This window comes from Ursus americanus, chromosome 3 (genome assembly GCF_024610735.1).
Source record: "Ursus americanus isolate L20-20 chromosome 3, mUrsAme1.1.p, whole genome shotgun sequence".
Lineage (NCBI taxonomy): Eukaryota > Metazoa > Chordata > Mammalia > Carnivora > Ursidae > Ursus > Ursus americanus.
In genome coordinates this window covers 83,088,883-83,103,042 of record NC_142129.1, presented here as the reverse complement: position 1 = coordinate 83,103,042, position 14,160 = coordinate 83,088,883, and the positions used below count along the sequence as shown (strand labels likewise).

General features: G+C 40.7%; 1 protein-coding gene across 2 annotated transcripts in view; it reads left to right on the top strand.

The window, feature by feature from the left end:
* The window catches only part of DNAJC2 (DnaJ heat shock protein family (Hsp40) member C2), a 41,439-nt gene that overhangs the window by 18,207 nt on the left and 9,072 nt on the right, over nucleotides 1-14,160 (top strand). For both annotated transcript variants that reach the window (XM_087861160.1, XM_045793420.2), the window contains exons 4-15: nucleotides 1,092-1,190; nucleotides 2,255-2,396; nucleotides 3,709-3,789; nucleotides 4,687-4,752; nucleotides 5,243-5,334; nucleotides 5,418-5,539; nucleotides 6,281-6,430; nucleotides 9,813-9,901; nucleotides 9,975-10,044; nucleotides 11,534-11,718; nucleotides 12,612-12,712; nucleotides 12,829-12,936. In XM_087861160.1, the coding sequence (XP_087717286.1) occupies nucleotides 1,092-1,190; nucleotides 2,255-2,396; nucleotides 3,709-3,789; nucleotides 4,687-4,752; nucleotides 5,243-5,334; nucleotides 5,418-5,539; nucleotides 6,281-6,430; nucleotides 9,813-9,901; nucleotides 9,975-10,044; nucleotides 11,534-11,718; nucleotides 12,612-12,712; nucleotides 12,829-12,936 (1,305 nt within the window). The remainder of the gene's footprint in view (nucleotides 1-1,091; nucleotides 1,191-2,254; nucleotides 2,397-3,708; nucleotides 3,790-4,686; nucleotides 4,753-5,242; nucleotides 5,335-5,417; nucleotides 5,540-6,280; nucleotides 6,431-9,812; nucleotides 9,902-9,974; nucleotides 10,045-11,533; nucleotides 11,719-12,611; nucleotides 12,713-12,828; nucleotides 12,937-14,160) is intronic.

Below are 14,160 nucleotides of genomic sequence, written 5' to 3'. Positions count from 1 at the left end.
AAGTAGTGGCCTTATGTAAAACGTGTCCTGTGGCGCCCGGTAGTGCATTTCCCCCACCCTGGTCACCAGGCCCAGGCCCTCCCGAAATATTTTGTGTGGGGGCTGCAGGCACCGTTCTGATGTAGACTGGTCCAAGCCTACTGTGGGTGCAGTGGTAGGCACGGCTTGCCCCCAGCACAGCTGGTTTAGAGGTCAAGCTACAAGTGTTGCAGGTGTGCTGGTGGATGCGGCTACCCTCCCTCCTTTGTCCACATTTGGTTTGGAGAGGCACTGGTTCTGACTGAGGCTCCCTACCAGGTGTGGTGGGATGGGAGCCACTTGGGATGGACACCTTTGGGTGGGGGGTTCTACAGGGGACCATGGGGTGGGGCAAGTAGTGTTAGCAAGGTAGATGGAGAGTGTCACAACTGGCTTCCACCAGCATCGGGCAGTAAGGCTGAAGGAGGACAGGGAAAATGGCACCTGCCCACACTTCTCTTTCTGGAGAAAGTTCCTGCAGATTCCTGCTCTTCTGGCACATGCCCTATAATTAGTCAATAAATCCCTGTCACGTATAACCCACATGCTTTTCAAATTGCTCCCTCTGTGCTGGGTCTCAGAATGAGTGATACAGTGCACTGGCCCTTTAAAAGCAGAGTCTCAGTAGAGCCTTCCAACTGGAGTGGAGCCCCACTGATTTTCAAAGCTAGATGTTATGGGAGCTCCTCTTCCCTGTGTGAAACTCCAGGGCAAGGGTGCCCAGTAGGGGCTTGATCCCCCACTCCTCAGGGAGGACCTCTGCACCTGTGATATCCTTCCTTCAGCCCCAGTGGGTTGCCACACTGCGGATTTGGTTCCAGACTACGTCTCTTCCTCTCTTTGCCTGTCAGTGTGGCTTTTTCTTTACCTCTTTAGCTCTGGAGAAGCTGTTCTGTTGGTCTTCAGGGCCTTCTCAGAGTGAGTTCCACTGTATGTGGTTGCAGTCTTGGTAGGTTCGTGGGCGGAGATGAGCTCAGGGTCCTCCTACACCGCCATTTTCCCAAGCTCCTCATCTTTATTTTTAGTTTTGATGCATAAAGTGACAAATTGTCTAAATCTGGCTTGTTTTGTAGATAAAGCAATGGTTTTAAAACATCACCCAGACAAACGGAAAGCAGCTGGTGAACCAATAAAAGAAGGAGATAATGACTACTTCACTTGCATAACTAAAGGTAAGAAAATACTTTGGAGTCAGGAATTTCTAATAGTGATGATTATTTATTAAGTGCTGGGAATGGATTTCTAGTGTATATTCTGTAGTTAACTATACCATGACATTTGAAAACATTTTCAGTTATATCTGGTTGTTTCTGATAAACTGCCCCAGAGCCTCACTACAACAAAGTGAGGTTCTCCCAACCAGCAGCGTCCGCAGTACCTGGCAGCTTTTCGGGAACGCAGCAGCTTGGCCCCCACCCCAGGTCTGCTGACACAGTCTGCATTTTAATGAAATCATCAGGTGATTCTTAGGAGAAGCTCATCCTAGAGTTAATTCATCGTAAGTGTTATGTCTAACAAGAATACTAATTTCTCCATTTCATATACTTTGTAGGACTAAATTGTCCCTCAGATGTTTTGATAATTTAAATCCAAAAATTGATTATATCCTGCTATGGACCCTAAGACAGTTGATTGCTGTTTACATAGCCATGTCTTCATTAAGCAAATTAATATAGGTTGTTGCCATTTCTAAATGTGTCCTTAAATGTGATTTTACTCTCAACTCGGGGCTTGAATGCACGACCCCGAGGTCAAGACCTGAGCTGAGATCAAGAGTCGGGTGCTTAACCAACTGAGCCACCCAGGTGCCCCTAATTTTACATTTTGGTGGTAAAATTTTAAAATTGTGTACATACCTTTCAAACTTACTCTCTTTGGCCCATTCTTACACAGTGCTCAAGATGCTAAAGATTCTTTGATTTTTTTTACAACCTTGGAATCTAACGGTTAATTTTCTATGTCTTTTTCCTCGGAGTCATGCATTCTTAAGGGTTGACTAACCATTGTTTTGTTATGCGCCTTCCAGAAGAGATTGTGAAGGAAATTGTGAAGTGAGATTATATCCCAGTAGTGCTGGAGGTGTCATTACCCAGATTCAGTCTCTTCCTGCCCACAATCACACAAAATTTTTAAATATGAAAAATAATAACTTTTTTTTAAAGAAGGGGATTTTTTTTTTCCTCACAGGAAAAAAATGTAGAGTCATGGTAATTTGACCTTACCATTTTTTCCTCAGCGTATGAAATGTTATCTGATCCAGTGAAAAGACGGGCATTCAACAGTGTAGATCCTACTTTTGATAACTCAGTTCCTTCTAAAAGTGAAGCAAAGGACAATTTCTTCGAAGTGTTTTCCCCAGTGTTTGAAAGGAATTCTAGGTGAGTTAAGGGATCCCCTTGTGATTGTAATGCTATATCGGCTTGCTGCATGCGCTTCCAGACGTCGGCGTCGTTCCTCTGATAAAGAGTTTTTGCTCTCTTCCTCCTTCTCTACAGAGTTGAGCTCCTCTGGTGAACGTACTGCTCTTAATTTATTTAGCTCTCTGAACAGAAGTTCTGCCTTTCCATGGCGAGATTCCTTTACACCTCATGGGATGTTTTTCTTTTAGATTTCCCTTGTGGGGAAAGAACAATGGCTGACTTTATGTAGTGTGATATTATTATTTAGGTGACGGTAATTTCCCATTCTTTTGCTTCCCCTTTACTAATGTGCATGTACTCTGGCCCCTTATCATTTGATAAAGCTTTTGTTCTTTCTGAACTGAGCTGTTTCTTGGAGCATTTCATCATCAGAAGGTTCTCTGACAAAGGATGATCTAAAGTCAGTTTTTAAATAGTATGTATCAATATTCTACATTTTTTGGTTCCATCTGCACTGGAAGGTTTCCTTAGAGCACAGCGTGGCTGCACATCGGCATCGCCTGGAGAGCTCGAAGAACTCCTGATGGCTGTGTGCCACCCGGAGAGATTGTGCTTTAGCTGTGATTTCGATTTAATGAGCTTGGAATGTCTGTCGGCATTTAAATACCCAGGTGATCCTAATGTGCAGTCAGGTTTGAGGCCCACTTCATTGGCTTAGTGCAGCTTAGTATTTTCTCCACCCATTCTCATTTTTGTTTTGTCATAGTGTTGAAGGTGGTAAAAACAAAATAGTGTAATATATTCTGTTGTGGAATGGCTTCCTAGAGTGGAAAACATGGGTCAGTAACAGCCTCAGGATCCTTTCAGAGATGATGGGTGAGGTGTTGAACTGAGAAGTCTGACTCATGGGGGGGGTGGTCATGGTGACGAAGGGGTGGGAGTCATCTCTCTGAAGTAAGATTTTTTAAAAATCTGGGCCTACAGGTTGCTTCTGTAACTGGCTGTTTAGAGGCAGGAGTGAGTGTGCCTGGGCGAGGCGGCTAGCGCCTGATTTTCCTATCCAGTGTGGCAGCTGCTAATTCATGGAGCTGAAGACCACCTGACGATGAGAACACTGTGTCATTGTTTTCTTCCCAACCCGGTCAACCCTTCTCCTCTCGCGCTGCACCTGCATTGTTCAATACCCTACTGCGGATCTTCCAGCACCATCTCTTAGTTGTAGGGAAGGGAGATTATAGGGGCTTGGTAAAAATGGTTTTTTAATAAATTAGCTTGTCTGTTGACCGTTACACAGAATTTTAAACTGAATTTTTCTCTTTAAATGTTTCAGATGGTCAAATAAAAAAAATGTCCCTAAACTTGGTGATATGAATTCATCATTTGAAGATGTAGATGCATTTTATTCTTTCTGGTAAGTGAATACACTGTTTCTATGATGCTTCCCTTTTTTAAAAGGATAATTATTCAATATTTGCTTGTTCATAAATTAACTGAAGGATAGAATCACAGAACCTTTTCTGAACAAAAGCACTCTATTCAGAAATAATCATAAAGGTTTTCATATGGTGCTATATTATCTCCTATGTGATGTTTGGGTTTTCATGATTTTCTAATCTGTTTTCTAATAATCAGATCTCTAGATGTCAAGAATACTATATTGGTAAAAAAAAAAAAAGTGGAAATTAAGGAGCCATTTAATTTCAATAAAAATAAATACCTTTGCATTTTCTTGCTAATAAAAATACTTGAATACATGAGGAAGGCAGTGCTGCTTTGTCTCTGTAACTAATACACTAGTGTTTAATAAACACTATATTCATGGGCAATTCATAATTGTGCTATGTTTTCTCCTTAAGTATCTGGTGAATGAAAGCATAAGATAAATGTGAAACAAAAATATCCAAATTTAGCTGGACCAGTTGTAGTTGCTTTTTCCCTTCAGATGATACAAATCAGAGATGGCAGTAGCCACTTTGAGGGTTTCCTTAAGACTTGACAGACTAGGACAGGTGAAGGTAGGGAGAACTTTAACAAGTCCCAGGCAAGAGAGAAAGCTAATGGAGATGGCAGGGAGCTGTGATTTTAAGTTAGGGGTGATGAATGTACTTCTAGATTCTCATACCAAGTACAGTGTCATTTAAGAAAGAGGAAGCATCGTGTTCGTTCCACCAGTGGGGGGTGGGGATCTACTAAGACAGACTCATCCACTTGCCATTAATGTTTCTTAGAATTACGTGCATGTAACTTAATTTTAAAAGGAAGATTTTTTTCATTTATTTTGGCTTAATTTTGTTTTTATTTATATTAGGTATAATTTTGATTCTTGGAGAGAATTTTCTTACTTAGATGAAGAAGAAAAAGAAAAAGCAGAATGGTATGTATGTAAGTCACTAATAAAGGAAGACAGTTATTTGGTTCCCTGTTGTGATGTTGTATAAATATACTGCATGTATTTTCTTAAGTAATTTTCTTTGTGTATGCTTTTTTGAGTTTTTTATTAGTATTTTGAAATCCCATCTCACAAGTTAAACTAGATGAGGCCAAATCAATAGTTGGTTATGATATGCTTAAGAAATTGCCAAGAAATATAATTGTCACAAAAGCTCAATTCAGCAAATTATTTTTCTTCTGTTTGCTTAACTGGTTTTAGTTTTCCACATGTGCATAGGGAAATGCTTTTGACATGAATATGCCCCCCAAAAAATCAACCAAAATTAAGTAGAATCACCCTTTAACTAATGTTATAGTGACATGGCATTTTAACTTTCTCAGACATTATTTACATATAAACTTATAAAATATTACATTTTCCAGTGATACCATCTATAATCAATAGTTTGTTTGCAATATTTTCTATTTTATAGTCGTGATGAGAGGAGATGGATTGAAAAGCAGAACAGAGCAACAAGGGCACAGAGAAAAAAAGAAGAAATGAATAGAATAAGAACATTAGTTGGTAAGCATAACTGATACTTTTTAAAAGGTTCTTTAATTAAATACTGGAAGTTGAAAAAGTTAACTTTTTTTTTTTTCTGGTAGACAATGCGTATAGCTGTGATCCAAGAATAAAAAAATTTAAGGAAGAAGAAAAAGCCAAAAAAGAAGCAGAAAAGAAAGCAAAGGCAGAAGCAAAACGGAAGGAGCAAGAAGCTAAAGAAAAAGTAAGATGAGAAAGCTGGATTTTAAGTGTTCATAAAATCTTTAATCCTCAGATATATTTAAAAAGCTATCATTTTGAGGGGCGCCTTGGTGGCTCAGTTGGTTAAGCGTCCGGCTCTTGATCTCAGGGTCATGAGTTCAAGTCCTGTGTTGGACTGTAGGCTGGGTATGGAGCCTACTTTAAAAAAACAAAATGAAACAAAACAACTGTAATCTTGTAGTAGAGATTTAGGTGCTACATGAATGAATCTTGATACTTTGGTACCATTGATACTTACAGGCATATTCCTTGCAGCAAATTTTTTTTTAAAGACTTTTTATTTATTTATATGACAGAGAGAGACAGCCAGCAAGAGAGGGAACACAGGGGGAGTGGGAGAGGAAGAAGCAGGCTCCAGCGGAGGAGCCTGACGTGGGACTCGATCCCAGAACGCCGGGATCACGCCCCGAGCCGAAGGCAGACGCTTAACGACTGAGCCACCCAGGCGCCCCTGCAGCAAATTTTTATTAAGTAAAAACATATATATTCCTTTAATACTATGCTTATTTCTAACGTGCCTGTTTTACATTACTACTAAATGTAGAACTGTACCAGCTGCTTTTCTCAGTTTAACCTTCAGTCTTCAATAAATTGACATGTGCCCTTTTTTCCTAATTTAAAGGTTGAATTTTTTGAATAAGATTATAGACATTTAGAAATCTGAATTTTCTTACTAAAATGATTTTATTTTCCATTATTAAAGCAAAGACAAGCTGAATTAGAAGCTGCTCGGTTAGCTAAAGAAAAAGAAGAGGAGGAAGTTCGACAACAGGCATTATTGGCGAAGAAGGAAAAAGATATCCAGAAAAAAGCCATTAAGAAGGAAAGGCAAAAACTTCGAAACTCATGCAAGGTACGTCAGACTGTGTGAGAACCAACTCTAGGTAACAAATCCAATTGCTGATTAAACTTAGTATTTCTTTTCTTATACCATATAAATATAATTAAACTGTTATATACATTTTATCTCATTTAAAGATCTTAAATGCTTTTAAATTCACTTTTTAAAAAATTTCATGTGTGCATATTTCAGTATGCAAATGTGGTAATTGGTGTTTTGACATAAACATGCTATTTTCAAACCTAAAAAAAAACAAACCTTGCTCAGTATTCTGATAGTCCACATTTATCTCTTTGATTATCCCTACAATGTCTTTGTATGGGTGGTTTATTCAACTTAGGATCTAAATAGAATCATTCCAAAGGCTCCAGTTGTGTGTCTCCCAGTTGTCTGTAACAGATCCCCCCACCATCACCATCTCCTCTCCTTCTCGCATTGCCATTCATTTGTTGCAAAAACCAGATCATTTGTTCTGATGATGTCCCTTAGTTTGGTTTTGGCTGGTTGCTTCCTTAATGGTGTAAAATCAATATTTATCTTAGAAGAAGTTCTTTTGGAAGTTAAACTTGGGTTCCTTTTAGGAATCTGAAAGGTTTCATTTTTATCGAAATGGATATCATTTGGGGGAGTACTGGTAGCTTGCATTCAGATAGTTTTCACTGAAAAAGATTGACCAAAAAATCCCAGAAGTATTCAAATGTAGTTTTGTCTAAGAGCTGTTCTTAACATTTGAAGCTGGTAGAGTCAAGGACCAGTATTGTTCCTTATCAGATAGCACTGAATGAATAAATTAATGAACTGCCAAGCTGTAGGGAGAGATTGCCGTACAGTATTGTATACCGTACCATAAATGCTTACTATGTGCAGAAACATTCTCTTTCATGTCGTTGTCCAGAGGCCCTAGATATTGGATCTATATTTTAATATATGCCGTCCTGAATCTTCAGTTAATATAATATAATTGAAATTAACCTGCCCCATCAGCAGGCTTTGAAGGAGGTTTAACCAAAATACAAGCACAGGTGGTCACTTCAGGCTTTTGGTCTGTAAGAGGAAACAAAATAGAAGAAAATGAAGTATTTTCCTCAGATTTCACCCAGAAAATTGTTTTGAGAAGGATGCATTTTATCATAGTGGTAAAGAGTTGGGGCTGAGAGCAAGCTGCCTGGGTTTGAAGTCATTCTCTATTAGACACTTACTGTCTGTGGGCTCTCAGGTTACTTCACCCCATTTGTGCCCGTTTCCTCACCTATACAGTAGCTGAAAGAGTACCTATTAATAGAATTAGGGAGTTTAAATGAGATCGTTCACAGTAGTACTTAGCACATGGGCATGTAATGAGAGATCCACAAAGACTCTGAAAGACCAGGTAGAAAGCTGGAATAGTTCTTAGAGATGTCGCATAAATGAGGGTAAATGTTCTGGCATTAGGTAACTGTTTTATTGCTCCTTTCCAGGATGAGTTATTATTCATTTATCAGATATCTGGTGAGCACTTGCTATGTGCTAAGCAGTTACAATTGATGTAGATATAATGATGATACGGTCCTTACCTTCCAGAAATCTGGTTAATGGTGGAGAATGAAAAGTAAACACTTTAAGATGAGTACTAGCAAGAGAGGTACCAAAAATGTAGTCAAGGAGGGCTTCCTGGATCTGGTAGGATTTAACCAGCTGAAGCAGCGTATGCATGAGATCAGAGATGAGAGAGGTCAGGGAGCAGGGAAGGAAGGCAGAGATCCAGGAAGCGCAGGTTAAACGAGCCAGAGGCAGCTGTGAAGAGGTAAGGAGCTGGGTCTTGAAGGACGTTACATGTCTTGCTAGTTCGTACCTGCTACTGAGTTGGTTGGTTTCAGTCAGGATGATGAGAGAAGACCAGAGGCAGAGACAGTCGGGAGTCTTTTGCCATAATCCCGGTGAAAGAGAGTATTGTGCCTTTAACTGAGAGAGGGTGGGAATAGAAAAGGTGGAGGAAATGAACCGGTGTTCGGGAGGTGGGATAGACTGCTGCCTGTGTGCCACTGATTGTATGTTGGAGGTGGTTAATAAAGGAGGATTTAGGTGTGTTCTGGTTTCCTGCATGGGGCACTGGGTGGATGATGGTATAATTCAGTGAAATAGAAAACAAAGAAGAAAAAGCTGAAAGGAAATGATGAGTTCAGAACTGTTTACTGCCATTCCCACCTGCTCCAGTTGACTTCAGTTTAGGGCATGTTGAGCACATGAGATGCTCAGATGGAAATTCTGAGTGGGTGGTTGGCTGTACAAGTCTGGAGTGCAAGAGTGAGATCACTAAAGTCTTCCCTGTCTCAGTGCCACTAGGAACCATGTGAGTAGATCACCCAGAGAGAAGAGGGAGGAGGGTGGAGGATGCAAACACCCTAGTGAAGGTACTGATAGAGGAAGAGAGCCTGGGAAGGAGCGACCCAGACAGGTAGGAAGAAAATCAGCAGGGGCGCCTGGGTGGCTCAGTCATTGAGTGTCTGCCTTCGGCTCAGGGCGTGATCCCGGCATTCTGGGATCGAGCCCCACATCAGGCTCCTCCTCGGGGAGCCTGCTTCTTCCTCTCCCATTCCCCCTGCTTGTGCTCCCTCTCTCGCTGGCTGTCTCTCTCTCTGTTGAATGAATAAATAAAATCTTTAAAAAAAAAAAAAATCAGCAGTGCTTTTAGACACTAGGGAAGGGTCAGCAGTAAAGCAGCACTGGGACCTTAGCGAGAGCCAGAGTGCATGGATTAAGGACATTAATTAATTAATGTCTCCATTAAGGAATGGGAGACATTGCACACACTCGTTAGTTAATCATTTTTCTTATACCCCCTGTTCTTAACACATTACATTATCTTTAATTACACATTTATTTTTTTTAAAGGTTTTATTCAGCTTTCCTTTTTTTTTTTTTTTGGAACAGAGAGAGAGACAGAGGGAACACCAGGGAGAGTGGGAGAGGGAGAAAGCAGGCTTCCCGCTGAGCGGGGAGCCTGATGTGGGGCTCGATCCCAGGACCCAGGCGCTTAACAACTGAGCCACCCAGCCGCCCCTATAATTGCACATTTAAAGCGCAAAGAGAATAGGCAGCCCAACAAAGAGAATTTTGAGTCATCGTACAGAATTTGATTCTTAAGTGGTTCTCTGGGGAATCATTCTTTTATAACATCCAGAGATCGATCTTCCACACCATCACCTTTTTTCTGACCCCCCATCCTCTTGGTAATGGCTTTTTATTGCCAAAGGGTCAGGGAGGGCCTGGGGGCATGGCTGTTAATGTTTAGAAGGCCATACACTCACCGCAGGAATCTCTCGAGGACTTAATATTTTGCAGTTGTGTTTATGGACATATTCTTCAGTGTCTGTAGTTTTTTAAAAGATAAAAATATTTGTGTTTGTGCTTCTAGACCTGGAATCACTTCTCTGACAATGAGGCAGAGCGGGTTAAAATGATGGAAGAAGTGGAAAAACTTTGTGATCGGCTTGAACTAGCAAGGTATAGCTATAGGAGTGCTGTTGAAGCCTTGTCTTGGGCTTGGGATAAAGTCTGACCCCCTTTTTTCCTTTAGCTTACAGTGCTTGAATGAAACACTCACATCATCTACAAAAGAAGTAGGAAAGGCTGCTCTGGAAAAACAGGTAATAGAACACATCACTTCTACCTTTATTTAGCATTTAATTCTGCTTATAGTGTTGCTTTCACCTCAGTATTTATTTCCCTACCTCACATGTAAGGTACGAGTAAGGGCAAGGAATCTCGAGTAAGGGCAAGGAATCTCGTTTCTCTTTGTGTCCTCCTGTATGTTTCAGTAAGTGCTATTGTTACTTTAAACTGGATTTAGTCTGTAAAGTTGTTACTGTGTAACATGTATTTGATTTGGGGTATCTATAGCATATTAATCATTTTTTCAAAGTCACTGTTAGAAAAAATAATTGTTTTGACTATTCCTTGAGCATCTTTGTAGGATAGTAACATTTAGAACCAAAAGAAATCTATGTTCTGTCTAGTGTACACCTTTTATTTTACAGATGAGGAAACAGGCCCAGAAATTCAATTCAGTGTAACAAGTATTAGTGCCTACAATATATAGCACTGTGCCTAGGTAGTTTGCAAAAATGCCTCATGCTCTTGCTGCTTCAAAGGAGTTCAGAACAGTTACGCTGAAGAGAAGAGGCCTGAGGACCGGAAGATGGAGGGTCTGAAAGTTCCCAGTGCAGGGCAGAGTGGTTTGGGAAGGCTCAGTGAAGGGTGCGAGCCAGCCTTGAAGGGATGGACAGTGCTAAGACGAAGGTCAGAGGAAAGCATGAACCCTAACATATAGGTAGGAGCAGCAAGGGGGAGAAGTGGGAGATGAAGACGGTTAGGAAAAGTAGAGCCAAATTAAGCAGGTTTTTAATACCGTGATGACTATTTTCCATTACTGCAGATGTTTGAGTAGCAAAAGGTTAATGTACTTTCAGTCTGGCTTTTGTTGGCGGGATGCGCCAGAGAAGTGTGACTAGTTCTAAGACTCTCACTGGAAGGACTTGGGCTGTGAGGGATGATGGCAGTCACTGGAATCGCTGGCTCTGGGTGACTTGTTCTGAGGGCTGGAAGAGGGGAAATAAGTCACAGATGACCCCTAGAGAGCTGTTGACAGAAGCAACAAGGCCAAGTAAAGGTTTTCTTGTTTTTTGCTTGTGCATGTTTGAAGGTAGACTGGAATTAACAGTGTAAAGGGTGGAACTTCAGGATGAAACACTGGCCACTATCTATGCCTTTACCTTTTGGTGGAGAATAAACGAGGTTATCTTCTGAAAGAGTGGCTTTGAGCTTAAAGAGAGGTTTGAAATCGCCCTTATGTGCGAATAACCCAGTGACTGTAGACTTGACAAGTCGTGTCCAAGGCAAATAGAAGTCACAGGACGTGAATACAAGGCCGGTCAGGCCAAGGGTGGTTCTTGGTGCCTGGAGGCCAGAGTGAGGCAAAGCCAGAGTGAAAACCTGATGGCCGGTTTCAGGGCTGGCCTGGGAGGCCTATAGGGCATTGTCAGGAGGATGCTGAGAAGTGAGAACCACAGAGCCCAGCCAGAGAGGGAGTGTAGCAAGATGTTTTAAGTCCCTGACTTACCCGTGATATTTGTGTAGATAGAAGAAATAAATGAGCAAATTAGAAAAGAGAAAGAGGAAGCTGAGGCTCGAATGCGCCAAGCATCCAGGAATGCAGAGAAATCAACTGGTGGAAGTGGAAATGGCAGTAAGAACTGGTCAGAAGATGATCTGCAATTACTGATAAAAGCTGTGAACCTCTTCCCTGCTGGAACAAATTCAAGGTACTGGTTTTAATGAAACTTTTTTTAAAAGATTGTATTTATTCATGAAAGCACAAGCAGAGGGAGGGGCAGAGGGAGATGGAAAAGCAGGCTCCCTCTTCAGCGGGGAGCATGATGGACGTGGGGCTTGGTCCTGAGCTGAAGGCAGACCCTTAACCAACTGAGCCACCCAGGCGCCCCTAATGAAACTTCTCTTGAGCTCATACTAGAGCCTAGGGAAAATGCAGACAACACCCGAATAGCATTGGTTGCTGCAGAAACTTCCAGGGTTATGCCTGAGTCTAGACAGACTCCTTCCACTGAATTCAGTGCCACGGTAGGAAGTGTGAAAAGCAGAGTGCATTTTGAACCTACAAGATTTTGCACTTTCACCAACACATGTACAGGAGGATGCTTCACTGATTTCTCAGGAAATTAAATTTTATGACACATAAACCTTGACTTTCACGCTGGCCTACTCCATCATGGCTTGTCCTGGGAATTAGATCGCGTTCAAGTTTCTCTTAGTCTTAATCCTCCTTTCTTGACTCCCACATCAAACCAAAACTTACTGCAAGTCTGAGTTTAGAACTCAAGAAGCTTTCAAGATCCAGCCTCCCTCTTTCTATAGAAGGGGAAACTAAAACTCTTTGCAGAATCTCTCTTTACGTATGGTCTTATTACTCTTGGTTTGTACACAGAAATCGTTAAGGTTTTTATAGACTTGAAACCAAGATTATATACAATTGGTTTAAACATACAGAATGCAAAAGCTATAATCCGGTTAGAGTAATGAGACCACCAGCAGAGCTAATTCTGTAGATATTATAGCTAACCCCATGCATTACAGATGGAAGATTCATTCTAGCTTTTATTTGGGCATTTTACCCTCTAACTTACATCGCTGTCTCTAGATGGGAAGTTATCGCGAATTACATGAACATACACTCTTCTTCTGGAGTCAAGAGAACTGCCAAAGATGTTATTGGCAAAGCGAAGAGTCTTCAAAAACTTGGTGAGCAAATCTTAGTTTCTTTGCTACGTTGAATACGTATTTTTAAAATAAACTGTGCAGTTTAATGAAAGACTAAATGAGATGATCTGTGATATATTTCTTTTTTCATTTCTCAGACCCTCATCAAAAAGACGACATAAACAAAAAGGCTTTTGATAAATTTAAAAAAGAACATGGAGTGGTGCCTCAAGCAGACAATGCAACACCTTCAGAACGATTTGAAGGTAATGAGATCGTTTTTCTTTAGAAAATGCTAGGCATGTACTCACACTGTGACAGACAAGACCCGGGGTCTATGGTCAGAATAACTGGAAAATAAAGTGTTTTCACAGACTAGAAGGTGGAAAGGAAGCATTTCTAGGACCGTCCTAGACTGACCTCACCGACACCACTGAGAAGTGCAGTTCTTCCATTTCAGATGCATTAGGGGAGGGGCGGGCTTTGTTTTGTTGACCAGACTTTACAAATCAGTATTAAAGGATATTGGGCCAGTTGAAATTTGAATGAGGTCTACAGACCAGATAATAGTATTTTATCAAGGTTAATTTCCTGATTTTGAAAAATACACTATAATGTTCTTGTTTTTAAGGAAAAATGAAGTTAAGGAGTAAAGGGCATCGTGTCTACAACTTTACATGGTTCAGAATAAATTATGTCTGTTAATGTACAGAGAAAAAACAAGCGTGGTAAAAATGTTCAGATTTGGGGAACCTGGGGAGCATGTACAGGGAATCTTCATTTCAAAATAAAACTTAGTTAAAACCTGTTAGGGTGCTCACATTGTCCTGGGTGTTCTTCCCTGGACCAGTGTGTTTCAAACTGCAAACTGTGACCCACAGATGGGTCATGAACAGAAAATATCAGAGAGCATTACACCTCTTACATAAGTGGTATCGTTTGTAAAACTTTTGTCCATGTATACATTTGGGGTACGAACTTTTTTTTCTGTGTGGCTGACAACAAAGATGGGAAAAGTTATATTTCACTTGATGCATTTGTGAGCCATCAGTCTGTTCTTCCCTAAACTAATCTTGGGATAGGCCTTCCAAATCACAGTTCCAAATACATGTTTTGGTATTAACTAACTCTATTTGATAACCTATCAAATGATAACCTATCCTCGAAGTCCCACTTTTCCTGTATTCTTAATCTGGTTTATTATCCCAAAATTTCAGTATGAAAATAGTAAAGAGGCTTATGCTATAAAGAGCAAAAAATCCTACTGTCGTTGCAAAAATCATTGGGGTGATTTTGGTTTTTTTGGTCTAGGCTGGGCATTATTTAGGCTCTTTTAAGGTTAAGTAACAAAGGGAAGTTCCAGGACACTTGGAGGGCACTTCTAAAGGCTTTATTTTCCTGCTCCTTGTGTCCTTTATCTTTTTTCCAAGAGAGGAAATGAATTCAATCTATGGTGTTAAATGTGGGCCTGAGACCAGTGAAACGAAATT